General features: G+C 37.7%; 2 protein-coding genes across 2 annotated transcripts in view; both read left to right on the plus strand.

Annotated features, from left to right (window-relative positions):
• Positions 1 to 14463, plus strand: part of LOC107718094 (ras-responsive element-binding protein 1-like) — a 38850-nt gene extending 24387 nt beyond the window's left edge. Inside the window, exons 5-14 of the mRNA XM_016525039.1 lie at positions 2144 to 2233; positions 2432 to 2595; positions 6729 to 6870; positions 6967 to 7109; positions 7189 to 7378; positions 7468 to 10057; positions 11010 to 11180; positions 11322 to 11534; positions 12605 to 13165; positions 13593 to 14463. Of these exons, the coding sequence (XP_016380525.1) occupies positions 2144 to 2233; positions 2432 to 2595; positions 6729 to 6870; positions 6967 to 7109; positions 7189 to 7378; positions 7468 to 10057; positions 11010 to 11180; positions 11322 to 11534; positions 12605 to 13165; positions 13593 to 14098 (4770 nt within the window). The 3' untranslated portion in view covers positions 14099 to 14463. The remainder of the gene's footprint in view (positions 1 to 2143; positions 2234 to 2431; positions 2596 to 6728; positions 6871 to 6966; positions 7110 to 7188; positions 7379 to 7467; positions 10058 to 11009; positions 11181 to 11321; positions 11535 to 12604; positions 13166 to 13592) is intronic.
• Positions 14464 to 16403: 1940 nt separating this feature from the next.
• Positions 16404 to 20583, plus strand: part of riok1 (RIO kinase 1 (yeast)) — an 11494-nt gene continuing 7314 nt past the window's right edge. The window contains exons 1-13 of the mRNA XM_016525040.1: positions 16404 to 16499; positions 16605 to 16660; positions 16989 to 17196; positions 17497 to 17587; positions 17700 to 17769; positions 18167 to 18209; positions 18310 to 18402; positions 18758 to 18870; positions 19004 to 19084; positions 19169 to 19255; positions 19379 to 19516; positions 19646 to 19749; positions 19833 to 19939. Coding sequence (XP_016380526.1) covers positions 16614 to 16660; positions 16989 to 17196; positions 17497 to 17587; positions 17700 to 17769; positions 18167 to 18209; positions 18310 to 18402; positions 18758 to 18870; positions 19004 to 19084; positions 19169 to 19255; positions 19379 to 19516; positions 19646 to 19749; positions 19833 to 19939 — 1182 coding nt within the window. The 5' untranslated portion in view covers positions 16404 to 16499; positions 16605 to 16613. The remainder of the gene's footprint in view (positions 16500 to 16604; positions 16661 to 16988; positions 17197 to 17496; positions 17588 to 17699; positions 17770 to 18166; positions 18210 to 18309; positions 18403 to 18757; positions 18871 to 19003; positions 19085 to 19168; positions 19256 to 19378; positions 19517 to 19645; positions 19750 to 19832; positions 19940 to 20583) is intronic.

Below are 20583 nucleotides of genomic sequence, written 5' to 3' on the forward strand. Positions count from 1 at the left end.
TTTTTCTTATTTATATATATATATATATATATATATATATACAATGGAGATCAAAATTAGAGAACAACCTACAATTTCCTAAATTTTAAGGTCACTGCTCAGTCTTATTTGGAGTTATCCTAACAGGAGTAGAAGGCCAGTTTTTAAGCATATTTCATAAATTAATCGTATTCTGAAGAACAGTTTAAAAAAAACTGTTGATTAAAAAAATAGAGATATTTGAAAAAGAACTGATCAAAATTAGAGAACACTTTCAGATACCTCTAAGTTATTGGTGTTAATCTGGTGCCTGGTGCTAATGTCCTTGATTACATGACAAACCCTGTTTAACTGGCAGCATTCCTCCAATTTTCACTGATATTGCAAGATGGCGAGCCGCTCTAAGGTGACTGAAACCCTGCGACAGAAGTATGTCCAGATGAAGGCCAAAGGGATGACCCTTTCAGCCACTGCAAGAGAAGCAGGTCTGTCCAAATCTGTGATTTCTCGAATCCTGCAGATTTACAATGACAGTAATTAATTCAAGTCTCCCAAAAAGGCTGGTCGTCCACGCAAAACAAATGCACGGGAAGACAGGATAATGCTTGGAAATGACTTTCAATGGGGAATCGGTTCAACACTGCAGCTGGAACTGCTTGCCAGTTCAGCACTGAACAGGGTAAGGATCTGTCTCTGGATGTTTAAGAGAAGTCGGACTGAAAGTGCACTCTGCAGTGACCAAGCCTCTCATCAGCAGAAAGAATGAAAAGGCTAAGCTCACCTTTGCTGTGGATCATGTTGTGTGGAGAGAGGTGAACTGGTTTAAAGTTCTGGAACTGCTTGCCAGTTCAGCACTGAACAGGGTAAGGATCTGTCTCTGGATGTTTAAGAGAAGTCGGACTGAAAGTGCACTCTGCAGTGACCAAGCCTCTCATCAGCAGAAAGAATGAAAAGGCTAAGCTCACCTTTGCTGTGGATCATGTTGTGTGGAGAGAGGTGAACTGGTCCAAAGTTCACTTTAGTGATGAGAGCAAGTTTAATTTATTTGGGTCCGGTGGGAAACACTGTTTGGCGTCAAACTGAGGAAAGACTGAACCCAAAGTGCGTAAAGAAGTCTGTGAAAGCTGGAGAAGGAAGTGTCATGGTTTGGGGGATGTTTTCTGCAGCAGGAGTTGGGCCTCTTATACAGACACATGGCAGAGTGAATGCAAATGTTTATCAGAACCTCCTGCAGCAACATGCCTTTCCTTTCCTGCAAGCATCTCACAATTCGCCCGCAATTTTCATGCAAGTTAATACTCCTGTCACACTGCAAAACAGGTAAATCACTTCCTTGAAGCTGAAAACATTTAAATAATGAAATGGCTGGCTCAGATTCCTGATTGAAATTCTCTGGAAAATCTGTGGTGACAAAGTTATGGCTACAAAACCCACTACAGTCAACAAACTATGGAAGAGAGTGGAAGAAGAGTGGACCAAGATCACACCAGCGCAGTGAGAGAAACTAGTGATGTCTCGCGGCCTCAGATGTGCTGAAGTCATTCAAAGCAAGGGCCTCTACACTTCCTACTAATTTCTGACAGCTGTAACCCTCCAAAATTTTAGTTGTAATCTTCTTTTATACTACAGTGATTACTGTTCTCTAATTTTGATCACGGTGTTTTCCACAAAATAATTTTTTTTTTTGTTGAAATGCTTTGGATATTTTGTCAAACATGTTAGTAGAACAGTGGTATACCTACAGCTAATTTTCCTTCAAATTTTGAGCGATGAAGATTAACAATATTTCAGAAAAAATCAAGTATTTATAGATTGTTCTCTAATTTTGATCTCCACTGTATATAAGTGTGTGTGTGTGTATGTGTGTATATATGTATATATATATATATATATATATATATAAAATGAAAATACTCAAACAAAATAGAGAATATTTTTTAAACATTTTGTTATGCTGAACTTATTACAAAAAATATATATTTATATTTTTTGAAAAGAAAATAGTTAAATGGGACACCTTAGGTATGATTGTACTGTTAAACACTGCAATGTTGTTGAAATCTAGTCAAATATGTATATAAAATTATGTAAAATGTCATACTAATCAACTATATAATTTAGTACATTGTAACTAAAATGTGTCTTGTCTTTGTGTCTGCTACAGGAAGTCAAAGACGAACGCTCAAGCTTCGTTTGCCCCCTATGTAACAAAAACTGCATGACACAGCACCAGTTCACCATGCATATCAGACAGGTGCACACTCTCTCTTACACAAACATACCAGAACATCCCTACATGTACACCTGTTTACTGAACCACAACAATTTGTCTTAAAATCATTAGATCAGAATTTTACTCAAACCGAATATGTATTATACTTATTTCTTTATATATTATATATAGACTATATATCAGTATATTCACATGTGTGCCTTTTTTTTTTTCTTGCAGCATAACACAGATAGTGGGGGCACTGACCACTCCTGCAGTATCTGTGGGAAGGCTTTGAGCTCGGCCAGTTCTCTGGACCGCCACATGCTGGTTCACAGTGGAGAGAGGCCATACAAGTGTGTGATATGTAGTCAGACTTTCACTACCAATGGGAACATGCACAGGTAAATGGTCAGACAGTGTTTTTAAAACTGTAGATGTTTAACTTTTATGTAAGTATAGGCTAGCCTCTTCACTGGCTCACAATGATACACAATAGAGTATCCTTTTTCCTGTTAAGCTGCATGGATTATTTTCATTAATATATCCCTAAAAGTCAAGCTCTATCAACAGAATATGTGAAATAATATTCAGTACCAAAGAAAATAATTTTGACTTAACCCTCAGTTTTTGTTTGTTTTAAATCAAAAATATTGGTTACAGTAGCGCGCCTATAAATCAGGAATTACACAGCGTTTAAAAGCCAAAATGTGAAGCTTTTATTTTTGTTAACAAACAAAAATGAATTATAATTAATTATATAATGTTTATAATTTAAGCTGTAGCGTTATCTAAATCATCCATTTTGAAGTGGAGACACTTTTATACTCTATATAAATAGTGCTTTTCTGATATTTTGATCATTGTGTATTGGATATAACTTTACACATATACAAACTTTACAAGGTCAGTAAGCAACTTGATTTCCATAAAACGATGGTAATCTGTGGTAATCAACATTATGCCATAGATACTGTTTATAGAGTTTAATTTGTATTGAACACATTACATTTCTTTAAAGACAAGAGAAGAGAAACGATAGGACAGTTGATGAAAAGCTAATAATTAATTCAATTATAAAAATGTACCATTTTAATAAATAAAACACTTACTATAAAAAAGAGGAAATATTTTGTTTGCATGCTTGTCATGTGGTCATTAACCGATATTAGAGAACCTTTAACATACAAATGCATTGTTAAATTATTGAAATATTAACTTAAAATCTTAAGGGGATACATCAAGTAAATATTTCAGGTCAAAGGGGTTCGACTGATAAAAAAGTTTGGGAATGCAGGAAATTACAGGAAAAAATCTAAATATTTCCAGGCATTACAGTGGTGTGAAAAAGTTTTTGCCCCCTTCCTGTTTTTTTACTTGTTTGCATATTTGTCACACTTAAAAGATTCAGATCATCAAACAAATTTTAATATTACACAAAGATAACCTGAGTAAATACAAACTGCAGTTTTGAAATTATGATTTAATTTATTAAGGGAAAAAAGCTGTCCAAACCTACCTCCCTACGTGAAAAATTATTTGCCCCTCCTCTTAAATCATGAAAGAACTGTGATTAACCACATTAGCAGTTGTTGCTGCAAAGGGGGGCGCAACCAGTTATTAGATTTAGGGGGCAATTACTTTTTCACGTAGGGCCAGGCAGGTTTGGACAGCTTTTTTCCCTTAATAAATGAAATTATCATTTAAAAACTGCATTTTGTATTTACTTGCATTATCTTTGCGTAATATTAAAATTGGTTTGATGATCTGAATCTTTTAAGTGTGACAAATATGCAAAAAATTAAAAAAACAGGAAGGGGGCAAAAACCTTTTCACGGCACTGTATATTAATACCACTTTTAGGTTTCAACTATGTTAAACTGTATTATTTGTGACCTAAAGAAATAAGTGTTAACAAAACGTTGCAGCCTGCATTAATAGAAGTAGCTGTAGGTTTGTGGAGGAGGGTGCAGAGGGAGGGTCGGGAGGGATGAAGGAATGTCTGCATGTGATGTGAGAGGCCTGATTCTCAAGGCTGACTTATATTGATGGCTGGTGGCTTCTTTCTTTCATGTCACCTAAATTTGGAAAGATTGTTCTGTGTCCATGCTTTCTTTTCATGTGTCTTTGTGGTCGAGGGTTTGATGTGTGACTCTTTTTATTTGTGTTGATGGGATGTGCATAGAGGGCTTCCTTGTGCAGTTGAGACATGCAGGCATTCCAGATGGGGGTGGAAGAAGTTTGTGTGTGTGAGTGAGGGAGGGAGAAAAGGCAGGGGGCTGGGAGAGGGGTGCTGAACATATTTTTTGGATGGCACATTATGGATCATTTTTAACCTTATCCTGTCATATATTACATAACTCGACAAAAACAACTTTGCTTGGCATAATGTTAAATCATGCAGCTGAGTTTTTCCCACACTGCCCTCTGGCAATATTGATGAAGCACTGCAGAAGGAAACATTTACTCAGTGCAAACACAAAACCACAACATGATTAAGTGGCATGTGACAAGAAATTGCAAGAACTGGAATTATGGTTGCGTGATAACATAATTATGCTGATACTGTTTTAGTCTGTATGGTATCAACATGTTTTTTAGTTTTTTTTGCTGTGGCCAAAGACATGAGATGGAACAGGATTCAGGCTGTCAGGGTTGGGTCCACATGTGGGTGACCATCACTCTGCCTCTCTGCTATTAATATCTTTGGCTGCAGAATGTAAAACAAGAATCTTACCACTGGGTCTGCTGACATTTATCCTTCCTTTACAGTTCCATACACTCAGTGCATGACCATTAACTGTACACACCACAATGCAAACACATTAATTAGAAAATGTGCACACCGTATATAGACGGTCAACCATTTTCAATGAAACACAGCTGCACATAAGCATCGGGGGCCTTGTATCTGGTTGAACCTGAAAGGTGGGTTTGTTTCTGTGAAAGTGTAGGAGGGTGAGGGGTGCACACGTTCCAGCATGTCGTAATGCGACTCCCAGCACTTTGCCTCCACACATTACCTCTGACCTCTGCTGGCCATATAATTGCATTTACCCCACCTAGTCACTCCCCTCTGTATTTTGCATTAATTATTGAAGTATTCCAGTGGCCCTGGTGCCATCACATCAAGATTAAAACGGAGAACGTTTAACATGGATGAGGTTAAAGATTTAAATGAACCCTGATTATTGTAACAGTCATTTTATAGTAGTCATTTTACTGGGTTACGATTAAAACAGCTAATTTTACATTTTAAATTGTATATGTTGATCTTCTATACAATAAGGTTGCAATAATGAAAATGGGACTCTGGATTTCACATTGCTATAATGAGAATTGAACTTAATTAAGATTAGCTGTCCTAAAAAATTATGTCAGAATGCAAAATATCTTAAGAGTAATCCGTAGTATTCTTAATTAATTAATTTATTTATTTATTTTTATTAGTGCTGTCAATCTATTAAAAAAATTAACTAATTAATCTCAAATTTTTTTCTGAAATTAATCGTGATTAATCCCACCTAACATTAAAGTTTTTAAATATACTTTTATATTGCAATAATTTCACATTCAATCTTCAAATTAATGTAGAAACAATTTTAATATTTGTTTAATGTCATTTTTTAACAATACTACTAATGTCTCTATGAAATAGTTTTTTTCCCTAATATTTAACCATAGACTATAGCAATTCAATTTTAACATTTATTAGACTTTAAAAAATAACTTCTTATTTAAGTAAACTTAAAACAATCTTCACATAAACCCATTTCAAATAAATGTCATATTTACCTGTGAAGAAGGAAATGTACAGAAATTTAATAAAGTTATCAAACACTAAATTCTAAACACACGCATCGTATTTTTTCACAACTCTTTAACTTTTCTGCCTCACTTCAGGACTTAAAGTCTCTAATGAGCTGATGAGTTGAATCGGGTGTGTTAGATGAGGGAGTTTTGAAAACCACTGCATTTCAGAGATATGTTCTTTAATGTGACTCATATATAACAAATATTTACATGTATGCTCCATTTTAAGGCAGCTTTAATTGACTTTTTTGGTAACTTCATGACTTAACTGACCACGACATTGCATGCACGTAGCACTCGCTGGCGCTGAGGTGAAGTTTGAGTGCACATCTGAAAATATCCCGTTTGATGTGGTCGTAAAGACGTTCTGTGTCTAAATAAACGCAATTCTTGTCAAGAAAAAAGTGACAGAAGCAGCAGTTGTGAGTGGGGTGGCCAACCCTAGCTCCGCCCCGCGTTAATTGCGTTACATATTTTTAACACGTTAAACTGAAAAAAAAAATGTATTGCATGCATAACACGTTAATTTTGACAGCACTCATTTTTGTTTGTTTTTTCCCCTCAAACACCTCAAATGCAGTTTACAGTACAGTAAACACAAATGTAAGTCAGTAAGGAGCGCCTATGGATTTTGCGTAATGAAGCATTTTAATTTCTCTTATTTTTATGATGATTGTTAATAGACAGAACATGGCCTGAAATGACTGGTTATGTATTTCTGCAGGCACATGAAAATTCATGAAAAAGATGCAAACAGTATTCCTACATCCAGTTATTCCCAACTAAACACCCGTCGACGACTCCCTAAGAGGAAGCCTAATGTAGAGGATGAAGTGGAGCAGGCTGAGGAGCCACCAGTTAAAAAGGTTTTTCAGTGAAAACAGTCAGAGTTTAAATGACTTTTGGAATTTATTGTGCCTGTACTTCTGAAGTTATATGCAAACAAACTGTCTTGTGTTTAGGTGATGTTGATACAAAAGTCTGGAGAGGATGATTCTGTTAAGAGTGAAGAAGAGATTCTTCACTGTCCCATCTGCTTTAAGACATTCAACTGTAAATATGATCTGGAAACACACATAGACACACATCCTGACACTACACTCAGGTAGGCTTAGGACGTTGTATTCCTGTGTATATATATATGTAATATATTTACTGTTTCTGACTGTTTCTTCTAATCCTAGGTGTAACATTTGTTGCATTACCTTTCGCACACATCGTGGTCTTCTGCGTCATAACACCGTCATTCATAAGCAGCTTCCCACTGACCCCTCTGGACGACCCTTTATTCAGAATAACCCCTCTATCCCTCTGGGGTTTGGTGACTTGGCTTTCATTGACTTCAGCTGTCAGAAATTTCCCCAAATTGCACAGGTAAAGACTTGTAAATACATTACATAGGAAATAATCACTTTATTCCTTTTTTGGATGATGACAGAAGATAATTTGTTTTATTTATTCAGGTCTGGTGTGAGACTAATTTGCGCAGATGCTCTAGCAAGTTCCACAAATTTGTTTGTGAGGACTGCAACAAGGCCTTCCCTATTCAGCAGGCTCTGGATCTCCACAAATCCTCACACAAATGTAGTGCAGACACCTGCACTGAACCTCAGGAACATAATGCAGATGATGTTATGGATGCACCCAAAGTTAACTCCCATTTCACGGATTCCAAGGAGGTCAATGAACTAGTATCACATGTTGATAGTACCAGTTCAGATGGGAAAAACGGTTTTATGGAGTGCCTGGGTCTCCAACACTCCTCCTTGGTCAAGCCAGAGAAATCAGAAGAGCAAATTCAACAGAAAATTTTAGACAGCATTCACTTCATTCATGTTGAGACACCTTCAACAAATCTACCTCAAGAAAGCAGCAGAGATCCCAGCATCTCAATTTTGGAACCCGTCTCACTTCAAGCCGTGAACAAGAATGCCGCCCTCGGCGTCCTGTCTCTACAGCCGCTCCATGGTGTCGTCAGTAGTGGTATGTTTGTCCCAATAAGTGGTCAAGCTGCGGTGGAGCTGGCAGACATTGAACAAATCCTTAAGCTTGCAGCCTCTGTGCCACCTCAGATGTCTTTGTCCTTGCTTGCCAAAGGTCTGGGCAGTCCTATACAGGTGGACCCCAAACAGATTGCTTCTCTGAAGCAAAAGCCCTTAATCACTCCTCGATCCAGCATGGGTGCCTCCACACCCCCTCCGCCCGTCATGAATGCCCAACAAGCCTCATCGGGCAACATCAGTCCTAGCCTTCCACCCCAAACAGGTCAACAAGTGAGAACTGCCAGACAGTCATCAGTCTCCACTTCGTCCTCAACCTCGTCCTCTCCTACCAACTGGGAGACTACTCAACTGGGGCCAGATGTCATAGGAAACACGATAATCTCATATGAAACTGGAAAGCAAGAGGAGTTTGACGGCAAAGAGAAAGAATCGAGAGTTGTGGGCAAGAAGACAGCCAAGACCGAGTACCCTTGTCGGTTCTGCAAAGAAGTTTTTTCCTTCTTAGGTGGCCTCCAGGCTCATATGCGTCACCATCTGGGAGCGTCACCATACCAATGCACCATTTGTAGCTACGCCGCTCCTGACAAAGCAACGCTGATTCGACATTTCAGAACACATAGCGGTGAGCGGCCATACATCTGCCGCCTCTGTCACTACCCTTTCACTGTGAAGGCCAACTGTGAGCGTCATTTGCGCAAGAAACACATGAAGAACACCCGCAAAGACATCGAGAAAAACATTGAATATGTAACCACCTCCTCTAGTGTAAGTGGTGTAATTGGAGGCAGCACACTAGACCTCCTTGATACAGCCGGTGCCGGTAACACATCTTGTCGATTTTGTGGGCAGGACCTTAAGAATTACAGAGCACTTCAGATTCACCTGCGAACGCACAATGGATGTCAGCGTAAGCCATTTGAGTGTAAGCAATGTGGGGCAGCGTTTCTCGCCAAAAGGAACTGTATTCACCATTTGCTGAAGCACCACCCAGATGTTCCAGAAAGGGAAATTGAAGAACACATCAAAAGTCTTGTACCGGTTGGAGGAGAGGCCACCACTCAAGCCAACCCTCCAACCTCAAATGGGCTGGTTAACAGCACCATTCCTCAGAATGTAGGTCCTTTCTCTGGACCTGTTGAGGACCAGGACCAGCCTTTAGATTTCTCTAGCAAATCTCAAAAAACGATTGCCTCAAATGTTAAACTTGAAGGAACAGCATCTCCTCTGTTTAATGACTGCTCTATGGAGCCCATTGATCTCTCGATACCTAAGGATCCTGAGATGAAGAGAATGATGAAAGAACTGCCTCAGAGCATATCTCTGAATCATCAAGACATCAAGAAAGAACAGACCCTGGAAACGACCCCTGGTCTTCTTGCAGCTCTCCCAGTCTCCATTTCAAGCCTGGCCTCTGCTCTATCCAGTGACCTTACTAAGCCTTTTACTCGCTTGAAGCCATTGCTACCCAAACCATCTTCGGTTTCCAGTACTGAAATGGCACCACTGGCCTCCATTGCGCAGATCATCTCATCCGTGTCAGCTACTCCAGTGTTGATCGAAACAGGAATAGATGGCAAAAACAGTGTTAGTGCAATGGATTTTAATACACTAAGTGAGAAGAAGGGTCCCTTAAGCACCACCAAACTGGATTCCATTCAAAATGGCTCTTCTGATAACTCAAAGAAGAGAGGCAAGAAGAGACCGTTTCAGGAGGAGATCTGTGATCCGAGAACACCAGCAGGCTGTGGCATTGACCTGGAGTCAAGTGGCGAGTTTCCCAGTGTGGAGAAAATGCTAGCTACCACTGACTCAAATAAATTCAGCCCCTACTTACAACCCAGTCAGATGGAGCCAATGAAGGAGGAGAAAGAGAAGCAGTCCGTCAATGAGGAGGCAAAAGAGGGACGAGAGGATAAGCCAAAGAAACCTTCACAGAACAAAGGAAAGAAGAACGCTTATTCGAATTCAGTGCAGAAAATGACCTGTCCATACTGCCCACGTCTGTTCCCTTGGGCCAGCTCATTGCAAAGGCATATGTTAACACACACAGGTGAGACACTGTTTACAATTCATAAATTATGCCATAAAGCACTTTATTTACTCTGTCCTACAATACAGTGAGCTACATACCATTCTTAGGAAAGTGGAGGTTACAGAATGTGTTAAATGTTGTAAACTATTTCATTTGTCAGCCATTTAGCTGGAATTGTTCTTCAACCATTTCAGACTCTACAGGTGCATCTCAATAAATTAGAATGTCGTGGAAAAGTTCATTTATTTCAGTAATTCAATTAGATAATCCTCACAGTAATGCAGAGTGAACAAACATGCTGAAGTTGGTAAGCTTTGAAATTCAATCACTGTCTATAATGATTTACACTACTGTTTGGAGTCTTTTTTTAAGAAATGAATACTTTTAGTCAGCAAGGATGCATTATATTGATCAACAGTGACAGTAAAAACATTTTTAATGTAACAAAAGAATTCTGTTTTTGATAAATGCTGTTTTTTAACTTTCTTAGTTTATTTATCAAAGAATCCTAAAAAATGTATTATGGTTTCCACAAAAATATTAAGCAGCACAACTGTTTTCAACATTGATAATAAGAAATGTTTTTTGAGCACCAAATCAGCATATCAGACTGATTTCTGAAGGATCATGTGACACTGAAGACTGGAGTAATGACTGCTGAAAATTCAGCAATCACAGAAATAAATTACATTTTAAGATATATTCAAATAGAAAACAGTTCTTTTAAGTTGTAATAATATTTCACAGTATTATTCTTTGTACTGTATTTTTAATTGAATGAATGCAACCATAGTGAAATAGTGAGCATTAGAGACTTCTTTCAAAAACAATAAATAATCTTACCGACCCCAAACTTTTACATTTATTATGTAACGTATATATTAACTTTTTTTTTGATCCAATGTATTTGAGTCAATAATGTTTTGTTTCTCTCTTCAGGGTGTTACAGTTTTGTGCATTGATTTCACAGGTCAGAAGCCATACCCTTGTCCTCAGTGTGAGTCATTCTTCTCCACCAAGTCAAACTGTGAGCGCCACCTGCTCCGCAAACATGGAATATCTAATCGGACTCTTCAAAACAGTGGATCTCCACCCAAACCTAAGGCTGATGAAGGATCCCAAGGAAGCACTGGCACTATTGGTCAGAACCATTATCTTATATATTATTTTGTAGCTCTAATGGTCTTGCATATACAGTATACTATATGAAGTAAGATCAGTTAATATTTTTTCCAAATGCTTGACAAATGCTTTGCTTAACAAGCTTTTCTTGTCTTGGTAGAGAGTGTATCTGACACTGAACCTCCTGTAGCCAGAGATATTGTGGATCTGAGCCCTGTCAACCCCAAACAAGAGGAGAGAGCTTCATCTCCGGAACAAGCACCAGAACAAACAGGACAATCAGCCACTGAACAAACAGACAGCAGCTCAGACTCAAACCAAACACACCCTGAGAGAGTAGAAAATAATGATGATGACTCTCAAAGCAATAACAGTCTTGATATGAACCTCGCCAAAACGCTTGTAGACTTCAAGCTTTCTGGAGTGGAGCAGCACCAGCCTAAATCAACAGCTGAACCAGTTTCTCCACCGGATGAGTTCCCCCACACCTGTGCGTCCTGCAAGAAGACCTTTCGCCATGCAGCCGCAGCACAACTGTTTTCAACATTGATAATAAGAAATGTTTTTTGAGCACCAAATCAGCATATCAGACTGATTTCTGAAGGATCATGTGACACTGAAGACTGGAGTAATGACTGCTGAAAATTCAGCAATCACAGAAATAAATTACATTTTAAGATATATTCAAATAGAAAACAGTTCTTTTAAGTTGTAATAATATTTCACAGTATTATTCTTTGTACTGTATTTTTAATTGAATGAATGCAACCATAGTGAAATAGTGAGCATTAGAGACTTCTTTCAAAAACAATAAATAATCTTACCGACCCCAAACTTTTACATTTATTATGTAACGTATATATTAACTTTTTTTTTGATCCAATGTATTTGAGTCAATAATGTTTTGTTTCTCTCTTCAGGGTGTTACAGTTTTGTGCATTGATTTCACAGGTCAGAAGCCATACCCTTGTCCTCAGTGTGAGTCATTCTTCTCCACCAAGTCAAACTGTGAGCGCCACCTGCTCCGCAAACATGGAATATCTAATCGGACTCTTCAAAACAGTGGATCTCCACCCAAACCTAAGGCTGATGAAGGATCCCAAGGAAGCACTGGCACTATTGGTCAGAACCATTATCTTATATATTATTTTGTAGCTCTAATGGTCTTGCATATACAGTATACTATATGAAGTAAGATCAGTTAATATTTTTTCCAAATGCTTGACAAATGCTTTGCTTAACAAGCTTTTCTTGTCTTGGTAGAGAGTGTATCTGACACTGAACCTCCTGTAGCCAGAGATATTGTGGATCTGAGCCCTGTCAACCCCAAACAAGAGGAGAGAGCTTCATCTCCGGAACAAGCACCAGAACAAACAGGACAATCAGCCACTGAACAAACAGACAGCAGCTCAGACTCAAACCAAACACACCCTGAGAGAGTAGAAAATAATGATGATGACTCTCAAAGCAATAACAGTCTTGATATGAACCTCGCCAAAACGCTTGTAGACTTCAAGCTTTCTGGAGTGGAGCAGCACCAGCCTAAATCAACAGCTGAACCAGTTTCTCCACCGGATGAGTTCCCCCACACCTGTGCGTCCTGCAAGAAGACCTTTCGCCATGCAGCCACTCTCAGCCGGCACCAGAAAACTCACATTCAGGAGGTCCAGCCAGAGGATGGAGGCAAAAAGGGAAGACGCCAACCTGCTCCTCAAAACCCAGTCACATCACCTAGAAAGGAGATGGAGCAGGACGCAAAGTTAGAAGATGATGAAAAGGACGAGAACAGCAGCTGTGTGGAAAGTGGTGCCGATGAGGAGGAGAAGGAGAGGGAAGAGATGAGTGATGATGAAGAAGAGGCTGCTTCCTCAGAGCTCAGGGCTTTGGAAGAGGAGGACGTCCCGGCTGGAGGCAAAACCGATAAAAGGAAGAAGATCTGTGCTGTGTGCAGCAAACGTTTCTGGAGCCTGCAAGACCTGACCAGACACATGCGCTCACATACTGGTAAGATCAGGAGCCTTTTATTGTTATTATTTACTGTCCATAATTTATTAAAGGGGTCATATGATGCATATACATGCACTTTTACAAGTTGTTTGAACTGAAATGTGTGTTGGCAAACAGTCACTCAGAGAGGGCTTGGAAGAGAGGGGCGTGGTCAGCAGAGCTCATTAACATTTAAAGGAAAATGCTACAAAACTGCATGCTCTGAAAAGAGCTGTTTTTGACAGGGCACGAAAGGTGTTTTTTACACTACCATTGAAAAATTTTAACCAAACTATGTTACAGACTTTTCATTAAGACCCTAAAGAATCATATCAACTTTTGGAAAATGGGCAACCTATGACCCCTTTAATAAAATATACCTTCCAATAAAAACAAAAAAACAAATAAGAAGTTGATGCATCTAAAATGAACTTTTTTGTTGTAGGTGAGCGACCTTATAAGTGCCAAACCTGTCATCGCACCTTCACCCTGAAGCACAGTCTGGTGAGGCATCAACGCGTCCACCAGAAACCCACAGATGAAAAAGGGACAGATGAGGCAGAAATGAATGAAGAAATGGATGGAGCAAGAGATAATGGAGAAATGCTGGAGGGAAAAGAGGTCAGATGTTCATCTGGAAGTCAAAGTGAAGCAACAGCTCCAATCCAGAGTGAGAATGAATGTGAAAAAGCAGGAGCACCCCAAGAAGAAGAGAGCGAAGGACACATGGAGGAAATTAAGGAGAAACAGCACCCTGAAGATACATCTGTGGAGATGGAATCTGCTGAAGAACCTGACAAAGAACCTCAGTCAGATGGGGCTGAACAGGAACAGCATCAAACGTTAGTTGCCTCAGTAGAGGCCCAATCAGACTGTGACCCAGAACATGCAAAAATCAGTGTCCATAGCTGTGTAGCAGTTCAGGAAGTGATGGAGACACCCGATCAGTGAAGAGAAAATTCACTGTGTTGATTTTGTGCCATAGCTTATCAAACTTCCACAAACACTAGGAGTTACAAAGCCTGGCTTTTGCCGATATTTGTCTTATACAGTATGCATGACAGATGCAGACTGGAGAACAGTTTCTGAAGCACAGTGATTCTTCTCTTGATGCCTTAATGCTGTTTTTCTGAAGATCTGGATCAACACATAACAGGACAGTAGCAATTTTAATCCTATTTATATGATTTTTAATGAATCATATAAAGCCTTTGTATCAATAAATTAGAAGCATTTGTATGATGAACAGAAGTTTTATATATCAGCATTAAATTGTATTATTCTTAAGTCAGTTTCTGTATGTTTTTAGTATCTGTATGGAGTTTGGTTTCTTTTTCTTTTCTTTTTTTTTTTTGTCTTATGGAATTGAAGAGCTGAAGTGCCTGACTCATTTTCATTATCAAGATTGGCTGAATACACATTTTGGATAAAATTACTGTTTAGCTCTGTCATTTTTATTTTGGGTGATCATCAGCCAATCAGTTTATCGGCAATATTTGCCTGTTCTTTGTATATTATCCTCCATCTTTGAGCCTCATTGACAAATGATGCAGACAGTATAAATGGCTGGAAAGCTTGAAGCAGCGCCTTCTGGTGGCGTAGTGTGAAGTATCATATTATAAGGCCTGCGCATCAGAGAGAAGAGTGCTTCTGAGAGTCACGCAGTATGTATTTAATGTCAGTGTGATTCAGAGTACATTTTATGTATCTTTAAAGTGTGATTTGTGTTTGCCTCTTTGGTTTTGTGTTTGTACTGGAAATCTCCCAAGGATTGACCTCAACACTGGTGTTCACACTAAAAATCAATTTATCCGGTAGATATCGGTTCTAAAAGTATCTAAAAAGGCATCTAAACATGTATCCCTCATACTGGTTTATGTAGAAAGGTTTTCAATCTTCCCTGAAACAAAACAAAACAGAAATCATACAGTTTTACACTAGTTGTTGCAATAGAGTGACTTGGATAACCCCTGAAGCCCAACACAACACTTCGTTTGAGATTTAGTCAATTTGGCTGAAGTCCTCTCAGTGGCAAAATGTTTGCTAGTTTGGTTCATTTTGAAAGCTGTGAGTCTTTGGATTTAAAACCAATTTAAACATTGTAAATGAACTGGCCTTTATATTTGTTGAAATTTAAAACACATTTTCTTTTTTGTGTGTGTGTAATGATGTTTGTACTTGTAAATTTGTACAAGTGTGTGTGTGCGCCCAGTTATATGGATAGAAAACACTGAACATTTTATGCAGGTATTTATTGATCAGTCTAAAGCGTGTGGTTGTCATTTTGAAAAGCCATGTAGAATCCAATTTCTGCAGCGAGGAGAATCAAAAAGATGAATGTTGTCGAATTTTGAGATTGTGAGGTTCTGTATGTTTTCAGATTCTTTGTACATTCAAATGCTTTAGATTATTATATCTTTTGTGTGTCTTTTTGCTTGTCAGCTAATGAAACCTTCAACCAATTCAACTATCCATTCATTTGAGAGCATTGAAACCATAGAGTATAATTTGATGGGTGTGACAATATAGTTATTTTGCATGTTAATCTAATTTGAATTTCTCAGTTATTCTCTTTCTCAGGGGTTTTTCAAAATCACCATCTTTCTGTGTAATCTGTCTGGTGTATATAGTTCAAGCTCTGTTCACTACACTACATTTAAGAGCATTTGACTGAATTTGGTCAAAGTATGCCTTAGCCTTAATTGTACCAAAACTTTTCTGCAAAAATTAGTATTGTAATTTATTCCGCTATCATAATCAGTGACCATGTTTGTCAGATGGATTGCAAATATTTGTCAGATTAATTCAGATGCAGACAACTCGTTGATTTTTGCTTTTTCACCTTGCTGTTCAACCCTGTAAAGCGACTAAAACATCCAATCAATAAATGTACACTAAGAGTGAGAAATTAAGTTCTATTTTTTCTGTCTACATTTTTTCTCAATTAAAACTTTTCAATAATATTAACATAAATATTTTATTATTATAGTATTTATATTTAATATTATTATTAGTAACTCATACCAGAACATTCTAGCAACCACCCAAATGCACCACTCACATAAAAAAAAAAAAAACCCTGTTAAATCTAATTTTGTTTACGTTTGATATCAACAGTATATCTTTATGAAGTACAAAAATTCATGGATAATTAGCCTTCTGAAAATCAATGTATGACTCGAGTTGGTTCGCGCTCTGCCTAATGTAGGGAATAGTGAATGAGCGTATAGGGGGCGATTTCGGACACAGCCTATGACTTGCCGTTACAAGTTCGCTCATTGACCCTTCGCAGCACCCTTACCCACGTTGCCGGAAGTAAGAAGTCGCTGGTGTGCGTGCGTGCGTGCTGTTGGTATGTAAGCGTGTTTTGACAGTGTTTGGTCAGTTCCTTTACATTCTCTTTTTTTGTTGAGATATATTTTAAGGATTCCGACATTTTTTTGACATTTCAAATTAGAGCACCGCGATGTATCAGGTTGTACCAGGGCAGTTTGAAGACGCGGACGAGGGAAGGTATGAAACTACATTAGGTTAAATTGATAGAGGCATGTTGTCAGTCATATCACAGGGTTCCACGATCATGAAAAACAACAATATACTGGTATATACACACCAAAATAGTATGTGTACTAGCCACTGATCTATAATAGAGAACAAACATGCATAGATCAGTGATGTGTACTCCGTATAGTAGCTGTACTACATATGACAGAATGTTTCATATTTTCAGAGAGGCAAACTGGAATTATTGTGACTCATTACACCAGCAAATAATATTAATAAAACATTTTGGGTAACAAATGCTAAATGGGTTAAGTTTACACAGTATGGTATTTCACAGTGAGGCTGAAATCAATCGCGTCCCTGACAAGCCCTCCCTGGAGAACCGACTCCATGAAGTCACTTTACAGACCTTCGAAAATGAGGAGGACTATGATGATGAGGAAGATGAGGAAGATGAGGAAGAGGACGATGAATGGGATTGGAATGAATCAGGAGGAGACTTCACAAAACGCTACACTGCGACGAGGACTGGAAATAATCCACAGGTATTCATTATGGAAGGATCAGTACTTATTGTTGTTTCTTGTATGTTTTTGTATAATGATTGTTTCTTAAGAAAATGTTATATTATTGTAATGATATTGTATATTGAAATGATATTGTTAATGTTGCCATGAATATAGCCATTGTTGCTGATATGGCCTTAAAACATAAATAAATAAATAATTATGGAAGGATTGTGCAAGGCCAGTGTTTCTAAGAATTTGTGTAGTTTAAATGATAATAGGTCATATATATATATATATAGAGAGAGAGAGAGAGTTATGTTTTTTTTTTTTCACCAGGCTAATCGTCAAAATTCTAATAATAAGTCCTCAAAGATGTCCACCCCATCAGACAAAGTCCTGAGGAAATTTGAAAACAAAATAAACCTTGGTGAGCTTATTATTAATTAATCCAATATTATATTGAGAAAATGTGCTAAAAGCTTTACTTTTTCTGATTTAAAAGTTGTGCTTTTTCTGATTTAAGTATCTATGTTTCACAGATAGACTGAGCTATGCTGATTCTGTCATCAATAAAGTCACTGTGATGCAAAAGCAGAGGGAAGCAGACACGTATGTAATCTTATTTTAGTATTATTTATATACTATAATAGTATTTGATAGTAGTTTGAATTAGATTTTATTTGTATATATTTTTTAGTTTTAGCTTTAGTCATTTTATCATGTGCTTTTGTCACTTTTATTGGTGTTTTTTTGGTATATATTTATATTTAGCTTTTAATTTATTTTTAATTCAGTTTTAGTAATTTTAGTAATTAAAAGAAAATTAAAAATAAAACAAACGTTTTTCATCTAATATTTGTATATTTTATTTCAGCTTTTAAATTAACAAAAAGTATTGTTAATAGTTATAGTTTTATTTTTTTAGTTAGAAGTAACAGCATAACAGACATGATTTCCATTCAAGTTTAAGTCTTTTAATCTTAAAAACCGCATACATTTTTTGCAGTTTTCGAGTAAAGGACAAATCAGACAGAGCTACTGTTGAACAGGTGTGTTGTTTGCTCAAGATTTATTGGTGATGATTTCACTTGAGCTCCTGTGTTGTGATTGGTGCATTATTCAGTGTGATATTTTAATGTGACTGTACAGGTTTTGGACCCCCGTACACGTATGATTCTGTTTAAAATGCTCAGCAGAGGCGTCTTTTCAGAGATCAATGGCTGTATCAGCACAGGCAAAGAGGCAAGTTTGTTTTAATGTTATTTTAGTGTCATTGATCTATTTATTAGTTTTAGTTCATTTATTCTGTTATTTTAGTACTTGAGGTTGAAAATGAGACGTTGTTTTTTTTATAAATTATTTTATTTCAGTTAATTTTTATTTTATTTCAAGTAATGAAAAATGATTTAGGTAACTATTATAACCCTGGTTTGTCTGGTTGAATAGAATAAAATGATCAATTGCTATATTTTTGGTACACTTGAGATCTTGTGTTTATATCAGTCGTTTTACTAAGAACTAATGTTAATGTTGCTTTTTTTTCTTTTGCTATTCTATTCTAGTTTTTTTTATTTCTCTCCTGCATTTTGTACCACAGGCAAATGTCTACCATGCAACTACTGCAAAAGGAGAAAGCAGAGCCATCAAAATATACAAAACATCAATTCTATTATTCAAAGACAGAGATAAATATGTCAGCGGGGAATTCAGGTAAGACAGATGTCTTTGTTCAGGCATTTAGTCCTATTTAGTCTTATTGATGTGTGTCATTAAACAGCAAATTTCTATGTCCAATATGTCAAAATATAGTCAAAATTCTGTCCAATTCTATGTCCGGATTTAGGTTCCGCCATGGCTATTGCAAGGGCAATCCTAGGAAAATGGTGCGCACTTGGGCTGAGAAGGAAATGAGAAACTTGATCAGGTGAATATTATTACTACTTTATTTTTTTTCATGAACATATTTAATGATGGTTTTTGTCTCTAATGCGGATCCATTTATCTCAAGACTACAGACCGCACAGATTCCAAGTCCAGAGCCCATCATGTTGCGGAGTCACGTCCTTGTCATGAGCTTCATTGGTCGAGATGACATGTACGTGGGCTTTTACCTTCACCATTTACACATGCACAAATACTTCTCGGCAACTGATCAAAACATGGCAATGTTTCAGAGTTTTCAACAAATTCCTAAATGACACTCCAGTGTATTCCCCAGGCCTGCCCCTCTGCTGAAGAACGCTGTCCTGTCCGAATCCAAATCCAGGGAACTCTACCTACAGATCATCCAGAATATGAGAATAATGTACAATGATGCTCGTCTGGTCCATGCTGACCTTAGCGAGTACAATATGCTGTAAGCTGACTTTATTTTATGTACACAAGGTTTTTTTAAGCATCAGTTAATGTTTGCTGATGTTCAGTTGTGCTGTGATCAGTGGAAAGTGTAGGAAAACATTAAGCATTGATGTGTTCTGGTGTGCAGGTATCATAACGGAGATGCTTATATCATTGACGTCTCTCAGTCCGTTGAGCACGATCACCCACATGCTTTAGAGTTTCTTCGCAAAGATTGCAGCAATGTCAATGGTAATGTGCAGCTTTGAATAGGATAAGATATTAATATTAATGTCAACAAATATTTTTTAATTATTTTTTTTTGGTTCTCTCAGACTTTTTCCAGAAGCGTAATGTAGCTGTTATGACTGTACGTGAGCTGTTTGAGTTCATCACAGACCCCTCCATCACAAGTGACAATATTAATCAGTACCTGGACAAGGTCAGTGAGTTGCAGTGATGCATTATCAGTAATCTTAAAGTGCCCCTATTATGCCTTTTCGAATATTACCTTTCATGCAGTGTGTCATGTAGCTGTATGTGAACATAAACTGTATGCACTAACACGCCGACAGTGCACGATAAATAAAGTTATTGTCTACGCTATCGCCTAAACGAGTCGTCAGGAATTCAAATCTTATTCTGTTAGGGCTCTACGTCAAGAAGTAACACATTTGCATAATGTCTGCCCACGTTTTATGTCGCCAACTTGCCTGCCCACAAACTATAACATTTCCGTGTGGTTAACATCGTGTCGAGAAGACGCTGTATCCTACACTGTGAGAGTAAATTTGTTTTATCACATCTTATAATTACCACAAACTTGTTAACACTTGACACTTACCACTGAGAAATAATTACCACAAACTTGTTAACACTTGACACTTACCACTGAGAAACGTCCTGCTCCAGTCGTGCTTGTGAATCAGTCTCTTGTCGATCAGCCAGTTCAACCGTTTCATCATCAGACTCCGGCTCGAATTGGTAAGGTACAATCGATACCATCTTTTCTATGTATTGACAAGTCTCCAGGGCTGTAATTACGTCATGGCAATGTTTTGTTTCCGACACGCGCTGTACGCGGTA

The sequence above is a fragment of the Sinocyclocheilus rhinocerous genome, unplaced genomic scaffold (genome assembly GCF_001515625.1).
Source record: "Sinocyclocheilus rhinocerous isolate Xijiao unplaced genomic scaffold, SAMN03320098_v1.1 scaffold480, whole genome shotgun sequence".
Classification (NCBI taxonomy): Eukaryota; Metazoa; Chordata; class Actinopteri; order Cypriniformes; family Cyprinidae; genus Sinocyclocheilus; species Sinocyclocheilus rhinocerous.